The sequence below is a fragment of the Rhinolophus ferrumequinum genome, chromosome 12 (genome assembly GCF_004115265.2).
Source record: "Rhinolophus ferrumequinum isolate MPI-CBG mRhiFer1 chromosome 12, mRhiFer1_v1.p, whole genome shotgun sequence".
NCBI lineage: Eukaryota > Metazoa > Chordata > Mammalia > Chiroptera > Rhinolophidae > Rhinolophus > Rhinolophus ferrumequinum.
Genome location: NC_046295.1, coordinates 51064031 through 51086218, shown reverse-complemented (window position 1 = coordinate 51086218; position 22188 = coordinate 51064031). Strand labels below are relative to the sequence as shown.

At 55.2% G+C, this 22188-nt stretch overlaps 1 protein-coding gene across 5 annotated transcripts in view; it reads left to right on the top strand.

The window, feature by feature from the left end:
* The window catches only part of CNTFR (ciliary neurotrophic factor receptor), a 44988-nt gene that overhangs the window by 13396 nt on the left and 9404 nt on the right, over positions 1–22188 (top strand). For 3 of the 5 annotated variants that reach the window (XM_033122911.1, XM_033122907.1, XM_033122910.1), the window contains 5 exons: positions 6758–6842; positions 11078–11311; positions 17753–17870; positions 18044–18210; positions 19318–19481. In XM_033122911.1, the coding sequence (XP_032978802.1) occupies positions 6758–6842; positions 11078–11311; positions 17753–17870; positions 18044–18210; positions 19318–19481 (768 nt within the window). Of the gene's footprint in view, positions 1–6439; positions 6528–6757; positions 6843–11077; positions 11312–17752; positions 17871–18043; positions 18211–19317; positions 19482–22188 lie in introns of all 5 variants that reach the window. The other 2 variants (XM_033122909.1, XM_033122908.1) reach the window with 1 other exon arrangement.

Genomic DNA, 22188 nt, shown 5'->3' with positions numbered 1-22188 from the left:
GTTGAAGTTTCTGTTCCCCCGCTCAGCTCTTGTTCTGTCAGAAAGACCATCTTCAGTTCTTTTTGTTACAGACCGATGCCTCAATGCACTGCCTCCCTAGCTCGTGTGTGTGTGTGTGTGTGTGTGTGTGTGTACACACGTACACAAGCTTGCAAGCATAGGCCTCTGTGTATGTATTTGAGGGTGTGTCTGCACCATAGCAGTGATGGGGCCCGGGGGTGGGGTGTAGTGGGAGATGCTGAGGCAAATAGGTCTTTTTGCCTCAAGTCTGGAAAGTCTGTCCATCCTTCTGTCTCTGTGGAAGGCCCTGTTGCCTCCTTCCTGCTCCTGCTTCATCTGCTGTGAGCTCTCTCCCCCATCAGCTAAGGGAAGGTCCTCCTCATTCAACCCTATTGCTCTGCCCATCCCCCACCTTACGTGGCGTTCTTCCAGCTCTCTAACCTCCTACTGCAGCATTCTGTCCCTCCAAGAGGAGCAGACTCTGCTCCCTGTAGACTTAACCTGACTGGTGTGTGGGCCTTTTCTGGGTAGAAGGTCCTCCTCATTCTTCTAGAATCCGGAAGAGGCTCTGGACTAGGGTTAGGGGGTGGGGGATTTGGTGCTTGTGCCACAGGTTCTGTGAAGCTGTCTTGAGCCTATGTGCCCAAAGGGAGGATCTTATCTGCCTGTTCCTGCTCCCCATTGGAGAGGCAGGGGGCTGGACCAGATGACTTTTGAGGGAGAAAGCCCAGACCTTTTGCACTTAGACAGTTGCTTAAGCACAGGTCTGTATATATGTACATACACAAGCCCATGCCCAGGTCACTAGGCAGTCCTCCCTCCAGAGTGGGGCTCCACGTGTGGGCACAGGCTGGTAGGATTTAGGCTCCTACTTCCCCAGGGCACCTCCCAGCTGCCCATCCAGGCTCATCATGGGAGGGCCCCAGGCTCCCCCCACAACACACCCGCACACACGTGCAGCAGGGCACGCACATGCTGACCTCAGGGTCCCCATGGTGCAAGAGGCTGGGGGTGGGGGCTTTGAGCACTCAGAGTCCAGGCTGCTGCCAAAATCCATTGGAATCCTGTCCCCCCCAGGCCCCCATCTCCGGCTGTGGAGGTCACAACAGCAGGTGCGGATACCCACCCCCCCAACTCACTCGCATTGAGCCGCCTCCTTTTCCACAACCTCAGCCAACGACTGGAGCTGGGGACCGCTCTCCCTGCCTCCCTCCTGCCCCCCCAACTGGTGCTCAGCTTCTTCTGCCCCCTTCTATTGGGGTGGGAGGAGGGGGCCTGTGTTTGGGTGGGGGTCCTTTCCCCTGAGCATTGGGGCTTGCTCCTGGCGTGGGTGGGGTTGTGGTAGCCCAGGAAGAGATAAGACTTGAATCTTGAACCCAGGGATGGTTTCTAGGTCCTATGCTCTTTGGGCAGGGGGAACCGAGGGCTGAGAGGAGGGCCAGGTCTAGATTCAAAGAATAAGGAGAAAGAGCCAGAGACGAGAGACCCAGAGACAGGAGAGAGAGACACCACCAGGCGTAGGAGCTGCCTGCCTGCCCCCATGGCCAGCCACCCCAGCCGCCCCAGCCTAGGAGCTGGCCCCTGACCCAGCCCACCCCCTCCCCTATGGGGGGCCTGCCGGGCCAGCTGCCAGGGGCCAGGCCTCCCTCCTCAGCCTGTCCCCCCATCCCCCCAGCCTCTGGACCACTCAGGCCTCTGCCCCCGCCCCCACCGCCCACGCTGTCCAGGCTGCCTAGGCCTGGTGGGATCTGGGGGCCTCCAGGCCTCAGCCCCTCCTCCCCACGCCTGGAGCTTCCCGCCAGGCCAGCCCTGACTGTCTCCTAGGCTCCCCCTCAGCCCGTGCTGGTCCTCCCTGCCCACCACGTCCTTGTCCCTGTCGCTGCCCCTGCTCCGTCTCAGTTTTTCTCTCCAAGTGTAGGTCTGTCTTCCTCACTCCACCCTAATTCCTTTGCTGGTCTGAGTCCTCTTTAGAGTTCCTCAGGCCTTTGAATCAGTTAGCTTGTACTAAGTCCTGTCCTGAGTTCTTGCCTCATTCCCAGGACAGGCTCTCTATGGCTGCTGTGGAGAGGGAAGGGGATGAGGTCCCAGGACAGAGTACTTTGTCCCTTACACAGAGGGGTTCTGTAGTCTGGGGTGGCCAAGGGAGACTGGAAGCTGTGGAGATGTCACCTTGGCCCTGCTATGGGCCTCTTGCCCTCCATCAGATGAATGTTTCTGACCTCACCCAGCCGCATGCGGGGGGCAGGGGGCGGGGGGAAGGCCAGGCCAGTAATCTTTGTTGGATCTCATTTTCTTAGAGGCACCACATGGGGCCTCCCTGCTCATTCATTGTCCAGGACAGATTGAGCCTACCTGATCCTCAGCACACCCATGCCAACCACACCCTGAAGCTCCGAACACACTATTGCACATCAACACACACACACAGTTAGAGCCAGGCCACAGGCAGTGGTGCTCAGAACCTCTTATCCCCACCCTGGATGTGGTGTGGATTCCTCAGGGTTGGGCGTGTATAACCTACATTGCTGTCTGCTTCTGCAGAGATAAATAGGGATTTTCTAAAACTTACACTTCCCCTTCTTCACGTTCTACTTTCTTCAGCTGGGCAGGGGCTGAGGGTAAGGGTACAGGGCACCTGGGACCTTGCTGGGGGGCAGAAGGGGTGTTGGGCCATGGTTCCTAAACCAGAGTCAGAAACTGGGTAACCGAGGTCGCTGATCTGGAGCCTGTCACTGTACCTGTCAGTCTCACTGCTGGCGACTCAACTTCGGTGTTGCCAGGATTACTGGAGGTCTTATTCTGTGTGACTATCCATGTTGCTGAGTCTCTCAATAGCCTTGTGTCACTGTGGATGTCATCGTTACTCTATGTGACTGTCAGTCTCGTGGCATTTTTGATTTTGAGGTTACTATTACTGTGACTGTGCCAATGTCAACAGGTGTCATTGCCCTGTTTGTTGGTGTCATTGTACGTGACTGTCATTCACTGCATCATTGTCACTGTGATTGTCAACACCCCTGTGTGTCATTGTCAACTGTACAACTGTGTTATTTATACTGAGTGTTTTTATCACCATATAATGGTGTCTCTGTGTCACAGTGGGACAGCGACAGTAAGTTGGGAGCCCAGGATTTGTCTCTTAATGTGTCACCTGTGTTTGTGTGTGTATAACGATGACGCTCTGGGGTTCTGTGTCAGGAGAGATGCTGGGCTCCTTGTGACAAGGGGTTTGGACTGCTGGGCTCCTTTCTTGCTAGTAGGGTGCCCTCTGTTCCCTCCTTCTTCTGGTGCTACGGTTAGAGGCCAGGCTGGCTCCTGGAAGGGTCTGCAGGGAGCCTAAGTCAGTTTGCATGGCCCTTATCTGGGGCATCATGAAATTTATCCTCTAGATCAGGGGTGTCAAAACTGCGGCCCACGGGCCAATTGCGGTCTGCAATCCATTGTTAATTGGCCCGCAGCAAATTCCAAAAATATATTTAGTTTACTTAAATAAACCAGGTGAGGCAATACGTACTTCACCTCGAGTGAGTGGCCCAGCTGTTTGTGTATTTTACTGCATATGGCCCTTGGTAAAAAACATTGAAAAAAGTTTTGACACCCCTGCTCTAGATCTATCCCAGAGACATTGGGTGTGGACTTGGAAAATTCCTGGGAAAGATGCTCTTTGCCCTGGGATGGGCGGCCTGAGGTGAGCTAGAACAGGGTGGAGGTGTAGTCTGGATGCCTCTGGCCTCAGCCTCCCTACCTGGGAATGGGCCCAGTGGGGCCCCTGAGGGACGGGGGAAGTGAAATTGGCCTGAGGCTTTCTGGATTTCTGTGACAGAGAGGGGCTGGGGTTTTAGTCCACCTTTTTCCTTTGGGGGCTGGACTCCTGGATCCCCAAGGGGAATCCTATAGCCCCCAGGAAGGCCCTGCTCTTCTTATCTCACATTGGCCAGCACTGCTGCAATGACCGCATTCCCCACACTGGAGGAGTTGTGTGGGCTTAGAGAGATGCTGGAGGGTAGGCCCAGAGACCCTGCCAGTGTCTCTGTCATTCTCTCTAGATCTGTCTCTCCTTCTGCCTTTGAATCTCTGCCCATCTTCTATGCTCTCTAGCTCTCTTCCTGTCTCTTCCATTTCTCCCTATTTCGGTCTCTTTTTGTCCCTCTGGGTCTCTGCTTATGGCTTTCCCTCTCTCCCTGCTTCACTGTTCCCCTCTCCCTGGGCCTTTCCCTTTTGTGGGTGCCCCCAGCCATGCAGTGTCTGTCTTGGTACCGCATCCCCCACTCTCTGCAGCGCCCGTCTCCCATGGCTGCAGCCCCGTTGGCCCAGGGCCCGGCCCTTACAGTAACTCATCGGGCTGATGGAGGCGACTTTGATGAAGAAGCCACCCCTCCCCCGCGGGGGCCTTAGTGTGTGTGCGTGTGTGTGTTTGCTTGTATGCATGTGCATGTGTGCCAGGCCATCTCCTCTCCGATGCCTGCTGCAACTGCGACCACGAAGGAGCTGGGAGCAGAGGGCCACCAGGTCCCTCTTCTCTCATCCTGGGATCTAACCTTCACCCACTCTGTCTGTTCAGCCGCTTCCCCATGCCCAGGTTCCTGCTCCCATGTGGTGGGCAGTGGGTAGCACTGAGCTGAAGTGTCTTCCTGGCTGTGAGGAGAAAGACATGGGCAGATGGCAGAGATGGTGGGGGAGAGTTTGAGAGCTACCTGCAAGGGTGGAGGTGGGGAACCAGCTCTTGTCTCACTCTTTCTCTAGCACCAGCTCTAAATTCAGAGAGTCCTGGGTTTATTTCCTGGCCCCACTACTTGCTGACTGTGACTTTGGCCATTGTCTTAACCTCCTAGGTCTGAGAAGTAGCTGAAGATAGGGGAGTGGCTGAGGGTCAGGAGCCAGGCCAAGTGGTAGCTAAGGCTTCAGGAGTCACTGTTGTGGGAGGGGTATTCAAGGCCACATGGAGATGAGCTGTGCCAGGGAGGGGCAGTCAGAGCACCTGTGGCTGTGGCTGGAGGAAAACCAGGTGCAGATGGCGGGACTTGCTTGGTGAGGGGTGAGTATAGAAACCAGCAGGCAGGAAGGAGCTCTCTCCCATAAAGGAGCCCCCGGAAGTCAGATGCTCTCCAACTCCCTCAGCCACTGCTACACGCTGACACCCACATTTGTCTCCCTCTGCTCTAGCTCTGTCTGCAGTGTCTCTGGCTATTTCTCTGGCAGTATTTCTGGCGGTGTCTCTGGCTGTGTCTGGCAGTGTGTCGGACTGTGTGTCTGAGTGTCCCTGGCAGTGTTTGTAGCGGTGTGGATACTTCCTGACTGAGCATCTGGCGGTGTCTCTGGCTCTCTCTCTAGCTGTTTTGCTGGGTGTACGCCTGTTTGTGTCTATCAGTTCCTCTGGTGTTTCTCTGCTTGTGTGTCAGGCAGTTTCTCTGGCATGGTTTCCGACAGTATCTCTTGCTCTCTGGCTGTGTCACTGATGGTTTCTCTGGCTGTGCTTCTTCCTCTTTCTCTAGTGTATCTGCATCTGGCTGAATCTTTTACAGAGTTTCTGGTGGGTGCTTTGGTTGTGTATCAGCTGTTCTCTGGGTGGGTATCTGGTTATGTCTACCTGTTTCTCTGGCCTTGCAGTGTCCCAGTATCTCCCAACTGTATGGAACTGTTTCTTTTGGGTTCTGTTTGGCTGTTTTGGGCAGTGCCTCTGGCCAGTGTCTTTGCTGTGTGTCTGGCTGTACCTCTGACAGTGGTTCTGGTTGAGTGTCTGGCAGTGTTCCTCTCTGGATCTCTATTTCTGTCTGGTTGACATTCCCCCCACTCCTCACACCGTGGAGTGGGAGAATCAGATTTGGAGCCTTCTCTGCAGGAAGTAGTTATTTCTCTGCCCTCAGGTATAAGCATGTTCTGGGGTGGGGAGGAAGAGGACAACTGGATCCATTTTAGGAAGTAGGACAGCATGTAGGGGAGCAATTGGACTCATCCTGGCTCCTGGGGCCATGTCCTGAGTGTGCTTTCTGTACCCGCGCAGACGTGTGTAGATGCTAATGCACAGGGCTGGGGGCCCCAGGCTTCTGGGGTATGTGACTGGGGTGAAGGATGGGCTGGGGTCTCTGCAAGGACTTGTATATGAAAACCCCTCGTTCTTTTGATCATCAGTGCACGAGAAAGCAAAAGCCACATCTGACCTCGGTCACGACGTACCATGCCCTGGTACCCTACTGCTCTGCACCTCCCCGAGCTCAGTGGCAAGGTTCACTGGAGGATATATCCCAGGAGCTCCTGAGCATTCAGATTTTGGCTTCCCCTTCCCCCAGCCCCCACCCCGGAGCACAGCAGGGGACTTTATATTAAAGGCAATTTGGAGAAATATAGACCTCCAACTAAGTTAAAACATTATCCTTTCAGTTTGTAGTGTTTATAGCTAATTAGTCAACCTCATCAGTAAAACTATTTTTTTTTTTTTTAGAAAAATGGCCCTAACATTACCATTGTTCTATCTCATCCGCGGTTGACTACATCTTGCAGCCAGCAGTCTTATCGAGCAACAAACCACTGTAGGTTGCCTTCTACCATTTTAGCAAACCTTTGCCTACAGATGCCAAGGATGCTATTTTTCTATTGCTTGAAAGAGGATCCTGAGCCTCATTAAGGACATTTGAGGTCAAGGTGCCCTGGCCCTAGGGCTGGGATTTCCCAGTTTTGCCAGAAAACGGTTGGGGGGGGGCTCCCCAGAAGGTTCCTGCCTGGGCTGATGCTGCCCCCCCGCCCCTGTTTCTCCCAACAGATGGCTGCTCCTGTCCCGTGGGCCTGCTGTGCTGTGCTTGCTGCCACTGCTGCCATTGTCTACGCCCAGAGACACAGTCCACAGGGTGAGTGCTGGGTGGAAGTGGGGGGTTCCCTGCTGACCCTCTCCCATCGCTCAGCATGAACTTTCCTTGGTGCAGATGTATGCACTCACCCAAGAGCCACACACTGGCACATGCTGGCATCGTCACCCATGAACATCCAGAGGGAGATGAATCATATGGCACTTACATGAGGGTGTCTCACTGACGTCGTCTCGGAGGCACAGCCCTCTGGTCACTCTTGGGTGGTCTCATGCTGATGGTTTCCCTGGCCTACGAGGATCTGTCCCTCTTCCCACTAGGATAGATGCAGGGTACAGACAGGTGGGGTGGGAGTTGGGGGCTGCTAGGGGCAGGGCCCCTAGATAGTATTTGGTGAAATGGGGTGCCCTGGGGGTTTGTGAGGGATGCATGGGAGGCACTGAGACAGTGGGCAAGAATGCTTCCCCTTATCCTAGAGGGAATATGGGGACAGAGATGGAGGACGGAGAACAAGATGGGGGGGATGGCAGGGTGACAAGTGGGAGAGGACTGGCACTCTAAGGAAGGGGACTGGTCGGTCAGTCAGCTATAATGGCTGCAGGAGGCAGGATTGCCTAAGCAGGGCCACTGGCAGCCTCCTGCCCTCCCGCATCAATGTCCAGTGAGGGCTAAGGCCTCTCCATAGCCCACAGGGCAAGGAGCTGCACCCCTGATGGTAAACAAGCACCCTCTTAAACTTGACCACCAGCCATTCCACTGCATTTGAGGCAGCACCTCACATGGCCACGTCGGTACGAGGGCTAACCTTGAAACTCCTCAAACAGGGCTCTGGGTGTAGGGAACTCCTCCCTTGGATGTGTTCTGCACCCACCCCCCCACCTCAACTGCCTTCGGTAGAGACAGGGAAGGTGGGGGCATCTCTAGAGCCCAGGCGTGGAGCAGATTCTGATGGCTGACCTCTGCCATCCTCCAGGCTATGGGTTCAAGGAGGGCAGTAGGTTGAGGTTCCTGAGTCCTCTTCCTTGTAAGACCAACACGAAGACCCAGAGAGGGCCTGGCCCACACCAGGGCTGTTCCTCAAGGAGCAGGGCCTGAAGGAACCACCAGGCTAGCCCACTGAGCAGTCAGCCTGCCCTGGGCTCCGGTGCTAACCTGACCTGCCTAGGTGTGCAGTGGTCTCTACCACTGGCCTGGTCCCTGCCCTGTATGGAAAGCAGGGCCACATGTGATCAAGGCCCTGAGCATAAGGCCACATCTCTGCGAGTGTGTGAGACTGTGCATGTGCATTAGGCTGTGTTCTTGTGTGGGGGAGACCATGTCCCTGTTTGGATGCATTTCTCTGTGTGGTTGTAATCCTTGTGGGCTGTGCCCCGGTGACATTGTATTTGACCATGCCATCTTTGTGGGGCTGTGTCCTTGTGCTTGAGACTGTATCCCATGCATGATGGTTTGATAGTTTCTTTCTGTTTCTGTCTGTTTGAGTGATTGTGTCCCTGGTAAACTATCTCCCTATGTGTGAGACTGTGTCCCCATGTGTAACTGCCTCTGGGTGACGGTGCCCTTCCTATGCATGTTTGTGATCTTGTATCAGGTGTTACCATCCCTGAAGTGGGACAGTGTCCCTGTGTGGCTGTGACCTTGTGGATGGTTGTCCTGTGTGTGCTTATTTTTCTCTGTGGTGACCGTCTTCGTCCTATTGTGTGTGGCGATGTGAAGTTACTTAGAACGCTCGGGGGGACTATTTCCGGCATGTGGTCCCCATGTGAGCCTGTGTGCGCAGGTGTGAGGGAGCCGTCAGCTCTGTCCCTCTGTGTTCTCCGTGTTCATGACCTCATCCTGTCTCTGTCTCTCATACTGGCTTCTAACAACCTTTTCACAGCTGATTCCTTTGGAGCATTTGTCACCGCGTCAGGGCCAAGAACCCCATCCTCCCCCTGCTGCTTGATTTAATTTCTGAAATGGACAGCACATCAGTAGGGGCACCCACGGGGCGGGAGGAGAGCTGTCCAGAAACAAAGGATTAAATCACTGCCATCTTTGGAGCTGTTGCATGGCTGTGTGTATTGCCATTGTTGTGTTGTTGTAGCAGTTGGGACACTGTGATTGTCATGTCACGTTGCCCCCTCCGCCTCTGCCTTGTGGCCCGTAGTTGTCTTCTGTCATTGTGTTGTGATTTTTCATTCTTGCCCTCTCCTTATGTTCTTGGTTTGTCATTGTTGTCTGGTTGTGTTACCGTGTCATCTCTGAGGTGGACAAGGTGCAGTGGAGAAGTGTTATCCCACTGCCATTATATATTGTTGTGTTGTTGGGTCACTGTTTCCTCATCTTGTGGCTGTACCCGCCCCCCAGGATTAAAGGACCATCCTGGGCCCCTGTTACTTCTGAGCTGCTGTTGGTCAGTGTTGATGTGTTGTCTCTGGGACCATGATGGCCACGCCCCTTCCCCAACGGTCAGTTTTCAGCCTCCTCCTCAGGCAGCTGGACTCAGAGTCTCTGCTGGGGGGTGGGGTGCAGAGAGGGGGGCTTTGGCATGTTTCCTGGAAGCTCCAGGTTTTTGGAAGGGAGGCTGGAGGGGGGCTCAGTGGCTAGGGCTGGTGGATTGGGGGGGAGGCTCTATGGCTTGAGCCTTGGACACTAGGCCTCTGGTCAGGGGGAGGCCCCCATTCAGTCTCTGGTCCAGCCTCACAGCTGTGGCCTCCAAGGCCCCCAGCCGCCGCCCTTCCGCCCTGTTCATCTTCTGTTCGGCTGGTCCCAGGCCCCGCAGATGAGTGGTCAGGGCTGGCTGGGTTTCCTGCTTCCCTCTTCTCCAACAGGGACAGGGAGGCTCAGAGAGGGGCAAGACAGAGACAGGCAGTGGGAGAGAGACCTGGAGACATGGAGAGACTCCTGCACCGGGAGGCCAGCAGAGGCAACAAACAGGGACAAATGTTCCAGCACAGAGAAAAGCAGCGCTGGGAAGGGGGCGGCGATGGAGGGAAGGGGGCGGCTGGCAGCATATGGGGATCCCTACCTCCTGCAGTCCTGGTGGTGTTAACAAGTCTAATTAAGAGGCCACTGGCCCAACTTAATTGGCTCGTTAACAGGAACTGCCTCTGAAAATCCCCCATCTCAGCAGGGTGGCTCTCGGAGGGGTGAAGTGAGCTAGTGTTAACGAGGGATCTCACAGCCCCCCCACCCTGACCCTTCCCCCTCATTCTTCTCCTCCCACCCTTACTCCCCAGATCTGGCTGGGACCAGGGAAGAATCCAGCCTTCCAGTCTTGGGGGTGCAGGATGAGGAGAGTAGATTAGCATCTCTGGCTCTGCAAGCCTGCTTCTCCACTGGAGTCCCTAGATGGGTGTCTGGGACTTTCTCTGTCCCACTTGCCTCCCCCACCTAGCACTGCCTCTCGACAGGTGCGCCCTCCCACCCTTTCCACTCCAGTCTCCTGGGCTCCGTCCATCATGCCTGGGTTGCTGAGGCCAGGGCTGGGGTTTGCTTTTGGCTCTGACAGGCCCCTCCTGGGGGCAGGAGAGGAATGGTCAGAGAGATCCCTCAGTCCCAACACTCCTCCACCCCCACTCCAAGCAGTTCCTGCTTTACAAAGTTGACAGCTGCCAGGAGTTCCCTAGGGCTTCAGCTACCCTGCCCATTCTCCCTTCTCCTGCTGCCCAAGCCCTGAATGGCTTGTTGGGGGGTGGGGTGGTGCTTGTTAGGGGGGCCAGAGTGAGGGAGAGGGAGAAAGGCAGGACAGAAAGAGATAAGGATGGAGAAGAGAAACAGATGGGGAAAGACAGAGCACGGAGTCCAGGAATGGGGCCTCTCGGCTCCAGCTTGCCTGGGTAGCAGATGTCAGTGACTGGGGCTGGGCCTGTTGGTAGCAAGAGGTTAGGGTCACGGGGGTCAGGAAAACTTTTAAAGGACTTAGGGACTGGAGGTGAACTGGGTTTTCACGGAGATCTAACCCCTTCCAGCACTCCGCACAATGTCTCTCCCTCTCGCTCTCGCTCTGTCTCTCTGTCTGTCTCTCACACACACGATCTCTCATTCATATACACACAGTTCCTGGACATGCACACACACAAATTTGGAGACATTCACATATCTGTACACTTGCACAGCCTCAGAAAAATTTTGCACACTTCTCATCTCCCTAAAACACTCGCACCGTCAGAGCCTCTCTCAGCCTGGACTCCTCACTCGGGCACATTCACAGGCTCTCATCCCTGCACATGCACCTGGAGTTGCTGGGGGCAGCTGTAATATGTGACTTTTGCCCTCTGCCCCCCCCCCCACAGAGGCACCCCATGTGCAGTATGAGCGCCTAGGCTCAGACGTGACTCTGCCATGTGGGACAGCCAACTGGGATGCAGCTGTGACGTGGCTGGTAAATGGGACAGATCTGGCCTCTGACCTGCTCAACGGCTCTCAGCTTGTGCTCCGTGGCCTGGAATTGGGCCACAGCGGCCTCTACGCCTGCTTCCACCGGGACTCTTGGCACCTGCGTCACCAAGTCCTCCTACACGTGGGCTGTAAGTATTGCTCCGAACCCCTCATCCCGTCTCCCACCTCACTCAAGGGGGCTGTCAGTGAGGCCCAGACCCCTGGCCCAGATCCAGTCCCCTTCCTGTTGGCTGCAGCACCCTGACCCGAGTCCTGTGACCCGATCCCAGCCTGCTCTTCTGACCTCTGAGCCCAGTCTTGCCCACAGAGTCTAGACACCTGGGCATTTTGAACATACATTCCACCACCCCAGAGATCTTTGAGATTCTGAAATCCTATTCCTATGACAAAATGGACAGAGGAAGGCTGACAGGTCATGGCCTGTCTGGGGCCTGGTGGGGAAATATCCTGGGGTCACAGCTCAGAGCAGGAGGAGCTACATTCCATTGTGTGCTCTCACAGGGGCTGGCCAGGAGGGCCTTACGGAGGAAAAATGGGATCTGTGGTTATGTAGGTACAGGTATGGGCACTCGGGGAAGACCAGGGAAGAAGGAAGCCTTCTTGGAGGGGGAAACACATAGAGACTTAGAGGACTTGGAAGCTATGTTGAAAAAGTCATTTCTGGTAGAGAGCTGAGTGTGGTTATAGGCCTCAGAGGCTGAGGGGCATGAAATGGGAGCGGCTGGGGCAGAGCATGATCCTGGAAGCTGGGGAGTGACACGATTAGGGTCACATTCTGAAAAGATTCCTTTCATTGTGGTGAAGGGAGGCGGGCTGGATGGAGCACAGCCAGGCAGGAAGGAGGCTGTTTTTGGGGATGCAGAATAGATGAGGACCTGGGACCAGAGCATGGAGTCGGGACGTTGAGAAGGGAGTGATTGGACCTCCAGGAGTTGGGGATGAATTGGAGGTGGGAGGACAGCAGAGTAGAAAGCAGGAGGACCCAAGACAGCCGGTGATACCAATCACTGCAGCAGAGACAGTGGGAAGATACGTTGGAGAAGATAGTAAGTTCCCTTTAGACAGTAGCTTAGTTTGAGTTTCCCTAGAGTGAGATCCCAAGATGAGATGTGTGTGCAAGTTGTTAGTTTGGCAGGTGATGGAAACACCTGTAGGTAAATGGGAAAGGGATAGAAAAAGGAAGTTAAGTTAGCCAATAAAGAGTGAGTTACCAGCGGTTACATCGGGGCTACGGGAGCTTAACCCGCGGGAGTCCAGGACATGCACCTCAGAGGTCTCCTGCCTCTGGGAGGGATGAGGGAGGTAGGATGCTTATATACCACCGCCTGCCCATTCTTGGTTGGGGGATTCTCCTGGCTGGGGGCGGGGATGTTGTAACTCTCCAGGGCTTTTGGCCTGATGCCTCAGCAGGCAGTGCGGGTTTTGGTGGCTAAAGAAAGCTCTAAGGCAAATAAATAACTGCAGAAGCAGCAGCGGGTATGAGTGAGGCACTACTGATAATCTGCTATAGACATGTTTGTTGGGCTTCTCGGAGGACAGCTGGGAATTGATGGTTGGTAGCCAGAGGATCTGAAGGTCTGGGATTCAGGGGAGATGGGAATTTGGGGGGTTGTCAGCTATGGGAAGGGGTGAGATAGCCAAGGGAGAGATTGTGGGATGAGGAGAAAAGAGGACCCAGAATGAGCCCTGAAGACCATATAAGGGGTTGATAGAGAGACATGAGCCACAAAGAGAGGAGGAGGAGCCAGTAGGAAGGTAGAGGGAAGCCAGGTGAGTACAATTTGGAAGAGGGGTTTGGAGAAGTTGGGGTGATGAGGTTATCAGTGTTGCTGAGGGTCAGCTGGGCAGGTACTGGATCTCAGCCAGAGGTTCCCACTGACGGAATAAATACTCTGAAAACAGTTTCATTTCTTTTCTCCTTGAGCCAAAGATTCAAGCTTCTCTGGCTTCATGCCAATAGGGTGATGCTCCCCACTGTCTGAAAATGGTTTCTTTACTACCTGGGAGCTGCTAAGAGGAGGAGATGCTTGAGTGACCTGGGAGCAGGCCCTTGCCTCATTGACAGGAGATTGGTGTGGACAACCATGGGTTGCTCAGGGTCCTTTACAAAAATATTGACCCACTGGTAGGGCTAGAGGAGAGGTGGAAATATGTTTTGGTGGGGATATTCCTTCCCCACAGAAAAGCCTTTGCTGTGTTAAAACTGGAGAGGTAGCATTCCTAACCAAATGGCTTAGTTGTAAGCCAGGAGTGGAGTGACCCCTGTTGGCCAGGTCGAGAAATGCAGGACCAGCCTCTGGGAGTCCTCCCTGACCCACCTGAAGTGGAGCACTCAGCCCTGCCCTGGGCCATTTTTCCATGGGAAAAAGGCCATATACTGAGTGCCATGGAAGCCTACTTGGCACCGTTACCCACACTCCTGTCTTCTCAGTTTGAACCCCACAAGCCCTCAGGATGGACAAGGCTGGCAGTGATGGCTGGGCCTTGGTGACCCTGGGCCCCATTCCTGATGACTTGACCTTCTTTGAGGGCTCATTAGAGCGGAATTGGGTCTAGAAGTAATGACTGTAGTCTGTATCCACAAGACATACCCACAGCTGCTCTGTTGTGACCAGAGCCCAGACCTTTATAGTGCTGACCACTCCCCAGGCCTTGCTTGTCAGAGGACAGCTGGCCCTGAATTGGCTGTAGCAGTAGTAACAGGTACTTATCTCTCATTGCCTTATTTCCTTCTCAAGCACTGTTCAGAGGAACAGGGGACATTAATCATGATTGTTTCAGTCACTTTATATTAGTAACACGAGACCGGGTTTGGCAACACTCGATATCAAATTATCCTTCTTGCCAATGCTCAGAGAACAGGACAAAGTCACCCCTGATTTATGGATCATTCAAACAAAAAATTATTTAATATTTATGCTAAACATATATGATTTTCATGTCTCTATTTCCACGGGAACCTGATCATAAAAATATTCTGTTGAAAGTCCTCTTAACCAGACCGATCCCTGAATTGCTTTCTCCTGATCCACCTTTCTGCCCTCAGGTGAATACTCACCAACAGCTCTGAGGGGTTCCTGTCCCAGAATGATGAAAGGACCCCCCCACATTAGGAAACAGGATCGCAGGGTTCCTTTTAGTAGTAGTCTTTTGTTTACTAGATATGGCTGATGCAGTGTCATTCTGATTTTAAGCTAAAACAAGTCAGAGATTAAGCGACTAAATTTAAATTAGACAGTTCCTTGTCCAGTTTTTTAAATTTTATATTTGGTTGGTCAGTATGGGAACTCCAGAGCCCCTGGTTCAGCCCTACTTTATCCTCAGCCCTGTTTGGCTGGAAAGGAAAGAGCAGCCTGAGGAGGCAGGAGGGGGACATTTGGGAGTCCAGAAGTTGGGGTGCGTCGAGGGAAACCACAAGATAAGGTTGGGACAGGCCATGGGCCTTGAATGCCAGGCAGAAGGAGAAATGTGGATGGGGCCTGGGCAGGGCTGAAATTGGAAGGGTCACCCTGCCCCACCCAGCCTGATCTGGCCGGGCCTGGCCAGGGGTGTGGGCAGCCTGCCCCTCCTTTTCTCTGGGCCTGTGGGCAGGCCTCGTGCGTGCTGGGGGCTCCAGCCCAGGCGGGCTGGCGAGATGAGAGGAAAAACATGCGGTTTGGTGGGCTGGACATGGAAAAACAAGCCAATTAGGAGGAAAACAAACAAACCCCGAGCCAGCAGGGGCACACGCACACATGTACACGCACACACAACCCCGCATGGGATTCAGGGACACCCTGCCACAGGCTCTTGCCTCCCTTGGGCATCTCAGGAGCCCCCACCAGGGGAAACTCAGGATGCCTAGGCATCCAGGAACACACCAGTATGCCTAGAGTGTATATCCTATGATACGTATGTGTGTGAGCTTTTGCTCACGCATTCTCTACCATGCTCTCACACGGTGTCCAGCTGATGTGTGAAAACACTGGAATTCTGGGCATCTTCCCACACCCCGTTTGGAAAATACATTTAGGCTTGAGCCCCATCTCATACACAGTGTCTTAGGTATATTGTTTCGCTGTCGCTGTGTTTCAGACATAGTGGCACATGTACACATGCTCTCATAGAGTACGTCGGCCACACAACCTTATGCATAATAAATCATCTCAAAATCCCACAGCCTCATCCTGAGTCACACACACCGTCATCCAGGCACACACCGAATCACACAGTTACATGGCTGCCCAGAGTCTGTCATACACGTGAAGCCTCTCCGAGTTACACAGCCTCACAATCTCACTGTCTTCCAAACACTCACAACAGGCCTCCTGATTGCACACTGCCCTACAGCCTCACACTTGGTCTCTCACAGCACCCCACCTCCACCACCCGGCCCCTCAGCTGGGCTCCAGCTGCAGCAAGTCACTCCTTTTCTTCCTTTTGTTTTTCTTTCCTCCTTTCCCCTCTGAGAAACCTGGTCCCTGTCAGGAAACTCAAGCCCTTCCCTACTCAGGGCCCAGGGCCAGGCAGGAGTAGCCAGATGACAGACAAAGCCCTGCCTGGTCCCCCATGACCTTCCCAGTTAGAGGGGGGAACTGGTTTGAGGGGGAGGCTGGTCTGAGGGGTGAAGATTGGAGGAATGGAAACTGGTCAGTAGGGAGGCTGGCAGGGGGTGGGGGCCTGTGAGTCCAGTGCCATTGCCTGCTCTGCCCTCCCAAGAGTCCCAGGCAGCAGGGAGCTGACTCTGCAGGCTTCAGTCCCCCCCCCAGTGCCCTTCTCCTTTGAAGCTGGGGGTAAGGGCGGGTAGCGGCAGGAGGGGGGAGTGTAGGCTTTTCTGCCGACCTCGGAATGTCCTTTCCTCCTGGGTTGGCTGCCAACTCTGGCCTGGCCCACAGGCCCCCACAAGGCACTTCCTGTGTCCTTGGCCGCCCCCCCCCCCCCAGGCCTCTGAGCCCCTGGGCAGATAGGGAAGGGATACAACAGGCACACAATATGAACGTGGAACAGACACAAGATGGACATGGGGCCAGAAAGGCTTCCCAGGGGTGGCAGACAGCAGTGGGCAGAATGTAGGTTGCCCCTTGTGTGGGTTCAGCTGGGCTCTGGCTCTCCTTTGCAGGCCTGGGGCATGGAGCCATCTCTGCCCACAGCATTGCTCACTCTATCTGCTACACCTGATGCCTCTCTTACCCTCTCATCTCTCCTGCTGCAAAGCCAGATGGGGCCCTGGGGATCTGGCCCCAATATGTACTTAGATACATAAATACATACATACTTCATACATACTGGACATGTACACGCAATCACATAGAGTCACAGTCATGTGCACACTGTGGATAGAAGCCCACATTTCCCCATGTGTCACCATGGCCACTCAGCAAGCATAGACATGCACTCCCCTTCACTGTCCCTGGCTTATTGAGCTGCCCCCTCCCATTTCCTGTCCACCTGTCAGGCAGGGGGTGGGGGAGAAGAGGGGGGCACAGGCAGGAGGTGTCAGTGTCCCTGGAGCCAACACGGACATTCCTTGCCTGGGTCAGATCACAGAAGCTGCCTCCTTCCAGGAACCTGAGCCGGCTGTCCTCACGCCTTACCCAATGCCTGAGGGTGGGACAGCTGGACAGCTCACGGCAGCAAACAGTGTGATTAGACAGCAGAAAAGACTTCCCAAGTGTGTGTGTGGTTATGTAGGTGGGTATCTCCATCCTTGGGTTTACTCCCAGCTCTGGCTTCCTGTGTGACCCCAGGCAGGTCCCTCTCCTTCTCTGGGCTGCCTCATTTCAGAGTGAAGACAGCTGACCATGTAAAGGGCTTCTTAAAGGTGCTGGGGCTGGGGTGAGGTACACACCAAGGGAATGGCAGCTTCCTCTCAACAGGCCCGTGCACACACCCACACATGGGTGTCATACATGGACACGCACTCTGAGAGCCCTGCACATACACACTCCTACACATGTACCCACATTCCATCACAGGTCACTCGTTCATGTCACACGCAGACACATATAAGATGTACACCCATGCATCCAGGCACGTATACACACAGATACACATGTGGACAGCCACCCAGTGCTTTGCTGTGGAACCACCAGGCCTGTCCTGCTGTTTCTCAGTCTCTACTGAGGGGAAGCCTGGGGTGTCTCTTCTCCAGGGAGGGTACCCTGATCATCCCAGCCACCGGAGGACTCAGTTGAGACCTCCCTCAGCCTCTGTTGCACAATCTTGCTCTGGGAATGGCCATGATGTGGCAGGAGATTGGAGCTGGGGCTGATTCCCCCAGACGTCACCTCCATCCTGTGATTGATGAGCTGAGGCCCGCAGCCCCCTGCTCCTCGCAGTTCCTGCCTCCATTGAGCAGGTGGCGGGGGGCTCCCTCTTCTTACAGCCCTTGTTTTTCTTTAATTAAACATCTGGCTCTCTGTGGCCTGGGAAGCCTCAGACCCTCGTTGACAGTCCCCCCCAACCAACCTCTGGCATTGCTGATGGGTTGGAAGGGGGAGAGCTGGGGTTCTGGGGCCCACCTGTCCCCACACTAGTGCAGGGGAATTGGGGCTCCAAGAATGCCCTGACCTTGCTGTCCTCACCCCCAGTGCCGCCACGGGAGCCCGTGCTCAGCTGCCGCTCCAACACTTACCCCAAGGGCTTCTACTGCAGCTGGCATCTGCCTGCCCCCACCTACATCCCCAACACCTTCAATGTGACTGTGCTGTGAGTAGATGCGCCTGTGACCCGGTTCCAACCCTGACCTCTCCCCTCCCCTCACCCGCCTGCCCTCAGTCCAGATCCTAGCTCAGCCCAGCTTTGGGCTTGACCTTCCCCCAACCTCTGCCCCACCTGCCCCTTGATGTTGGTAACAGTGCCTGGGCCTCACCCCTCCCCAGGCACGGCTCCAAAATTATGGTCTGTGAGAAGGACCCAGCCCTCAAGAACCGCTGCCACATCCGCTACATACACCTGTTCTCCACCATCAAATACAAGGTCTCGATAAGTGTCAGCAATGCCCTGGGCCACAACGCCACAGCTATCACCTTCGACGAGTTCACCATTGGTGCGTGGGAATGGGGGGAGGGTCCCTGCTGCTTACTCCAGTGGGAATGTGTACGTGGGTGTGTGTGCCAGAGGTGTATATGTGCATTGGTGGGATGTTCACATGTGTGCACAAGTACATGTGGCGTGTATACACATATGCATGGCATGTATATACCTGTGAACATTTGAATGAATGTCCTTTACCTGCAGGGGCCGAGAGACCTCTCCAGCAGCTCTTCCCATCATCTCTCTGGCTCCTAGAGCATATGAGAGGGGGAGGGGGGCAGGCTGGGCCAGACCCTTGTGCAGCTGCAGCCTCCCCCCCCAACACGCTAATGGCTTCCTTACGGCCTGTGATGAATGAGGTGTCAGAATAGGAGACAGGACTGGGACAGATACCGCCCTCCACACCACCCCCATCCCCGCCAGACCCTCTGCCTGCCCTGCCCCATCCCCGCCAGACCCTTTTCCTGCCCTGCCCCATCCCAGCCAGACCCTCTTCCTGCCCTGCCCCATCCCAACCAGACCTCATGGCTTCTCTTACCTCTAGCCAGACCCAGCCAGACCCTCTGCTTGCCCCAATACCCCCACCTCATGGCTAGGTCCCCAGCCAGACTGTTTCTATATGAGCTGGCCCTTTAGATGCTCCCATCAGATCCTCAACACCTGTGGATTGTCTTTTAACCTTGACCCACAGAGCAGCTTTAAACCCAGACTCTTCCAAGGGAAGCCACGTCTCACTTTGGAACTGAAAAGCCAGACTTGGGGGAGTGTATGGTGCTGGTGCAGGATGGGAGTGATCCAGGTGACGATGGGCGTGATGGTGGTAACGGTGGAGCCATCATATAGGCTTAGTAATTGGATGGGATTGGGCTGGTAGAATGACATTTGGGATGTTGATATCGTGAGCTAGTGACAGTCATTGGTGATGACAGGGACGTGAGAGGTAGAAGTAATGAGATGGTGGTTAATGGTAGTTGCCAGACTTGACAACAGAGAAGATGGGTGGCAACCATGATGGTGACAATGGTTGGTGATGTGAGATGGTGGACATGGTGGCTGGGTTGACGAAGTAGGGTTGTTCCCCAGAGGCTAGTGTGGTAATGAAGCTATGTCTCCTGAACAGTGAAGCCTGACCCTCCAGAAAATGTGGTAGCCCGGCCAGTGCCCAGCAACCCTCGCCGGCTAGAGGTGACGTGGCAGACCCCCTCGACCTGGCCCGACCCTGAGTCCTTTCCTCTCAAGTTCTTTCTGCGCTACCGACCCCTCATCCTGGACCAGTGGCAGCATGTGAGTGCTCTGCCTTGCCCAGATCCCGAGTGCCTAAAGCAGAGCCACCTGGCATGGGAGGCACCCGTACCCCTGCTGGGAGCTGCTCCAGTGTGACGCCTGAGGGCAGTCAGAGAGGCTTTCCCAGGGTAGAAGGTGCCAGGTAGCCCTCAGAGGAGGGGTGGAGCTGAGGGAGGTGTCCTGATCCAAGGGCCTTAGGGGTTCCCAATGACCCCCCATTAGTGCAATGGAAACATGTCTATCTTTGTAGCTCCCCAGGGTTGTGGAGAGAAATTCTGGAAGGGAAATGGCAGGCAGGGCAGGCAGTTTCCTTACCTGTGGCTCTCAGCCCTGATCAGGCATCTCCCTTGTATACTCTGGCCCGGGCTCTGGGCCTGTGCTGGCCCCAAGGGCCAGGACAGTTCCTGTCCTCAAGGACTCACAGATGGGCTCAAGGGGTCAGAATCAGGCAATGGAGTCAAGTTTGGTTCAGGGTGTGAATTCAGGCCATGACTAGTGTCAGGGCTCCAAAGTCAGATCTAGCTTAGGGGTCAGCTTAAGGTTATGGGTCAGAAGGTGGCATGGGCTAGGAACTCCGCAGTGGACAAGGGGCAGTGTGGAGTCAGACTGTGGGCTGGGATGTTGATCAAGCGGTGATAGAGAACCTGGGGAGCAGCCAGGGGTTTGGGGCAGACGAGATTCTCTCTCCTTGAGAACCCTGGGCCCGGAGGGTTTTGGGAGCTCTATGTGGCCCGTGAGGCCTGTGGGCTAGGACCGGAGCTGGGTGGGTGCTTCATGGGGCAACCCAGGCTGGCACCTGGGGGTCAACCTGTATCCCCACTGCATCCACCAGGCTCCAGCCCAATCTCCTCATGCCTCCCTCCTGGCTAGCCTTTAAAGTGCGTAATTCGATTCCAGGGCGCCTGTTGGGGTTGCAGGCCTGGCCCCCACAAAGGCTGCTCACACGCTCACATGTTCCCTGACAGAGTCCGGAGTCCCTCCCGCCTGGCCAGCTGCCCGCGCCTAATGCATTGCTAATAACCAGGGTCTAGTTTCACAAGCCCCCCTCCCCCGCTAACGAGCTACAGGCAGCAGCCCTGCGCGTCGCAGTGCACACGCCTTGCAGTGGACCTGGCATACTGCCCACCACACACACGGGAACATGCACGCACACACGTGGTCCCCAGCAGGACCCATGCTCCATACGTGCCTATGACTAACATGCCAAGACCATGCACTGGCCTCCACCATGGGCAGAGCTGACCCCCACACTGATGTGGGCGGAGCAAAATATGTGTGGCCTGTGGCACGTGCTAGCCTTGTTCCATGTCTCATTGGCATTGCGGCTGGCTAGATTTATGGCACTTTTGAACTTGAGTTTTGCTCTGAACAGAATCTGCTCTCCCTGATCCTTGATCTTGGAGAGAGGCAGGTGTACGATTGGGAGGGGGTGCAATGGGGAGAGCGGAGGAAAATGTCCCTTGGATTTTCAGGAAGAATGAGAGATACAGGCCAGTAATTGCACCATGAGGTCCGGCTGTCTCCGCATGGACAAGGGGCAGGCAAGTGCTGGGACCTAGCTTGGGTTCCCCATGTCTTCTGCTCTGGTCCTAACTCAGCAGGGAGACCAGGAGACCCAGGTGAGGTAGATGTTAGTGACTAGTGAATTCCTGCCAATTGAGGAGCTGTTCCTTAAGGGCGTGGATTAAGGGATCAGTGACACCTAACAAGAAGTGCTCAGGCCTAGAAGATATGGCTGCCAGGAGGACCTTGGGCTTCTGGGACATATTCCTAGAGGTATGGTGCCCACCATGAGCCCACCAAGGAGGTGATAATTTGATCTGTTCCCCATGGCTCTCTCCCTTTGGGGAAAAACAGATGTGGAAGTCTAAGGGACAGAATCAGAGGAGGAGCCTGGCAAGACGGAGAAGGAGCTGAAGGATACGGGGCTACTCAATCAGAGGTGGTCTTTGCAGAGCAAAAGGAAACTAAGGGACCAGAGGTGGAACTGGAGCCCAGCTCCAGGAAAGGAGGGTCTGTGGGGCCCCCCGATCTTCCAGGGCTGGGAGTAGGACTTACTACGCTCAGCCCTGGGCCCCAGAACGGCTCTCACTCTGACCCTGACCTTTACCAGTGCCTCCTGCATCAGGGCCACAGACTTGGGGAATTGGAGGGGCTTCCCACTCCACTTGGACCCAGCTGCACACACACAAATACACATACACGCGCATGCATGTACTCACAGCCTGTCAGGTCAGGTAGCCCAGACCCGTTTTCTGGAGGGGTTAGATTGGAACAGGGACCAAAAAAGCCCTGAGGCCAGACGTGGCCCAGAGCAGCCCCCTCCTCCGCCCCCACCGGCTGCCCCTGTTTACGAGGCGGCTTAATGAGGCAGCGGGTGCTGCTGAGATGAACCAGAGCCCAGCCTGGGCCTGGGAGGGGCGCCGGACAGGCAGGCCAGCCCAGAGTGGGGGGGAGACCAGCAGGATAAGGCCGGCTGGGGCGGGGGTGGGGTGGTGATGCGTCCAGGAGGAAATGGAGCAGCTGCTCTGCTGTCCTGCCACCCCGGGAGCTGCCCCCAACCGCTTTCCACCTCAGGCAGGGTGATGACCACACTGAGGGCTTCCGAGGGGGAGGCCCAGCTGGGCCCGGCTGGTGGGTGCACTGGGAATCTGGGAACCCAGGCTTTGAGCTGGAATCCATGGCGGTGACAGATGGTTGAAGTCTG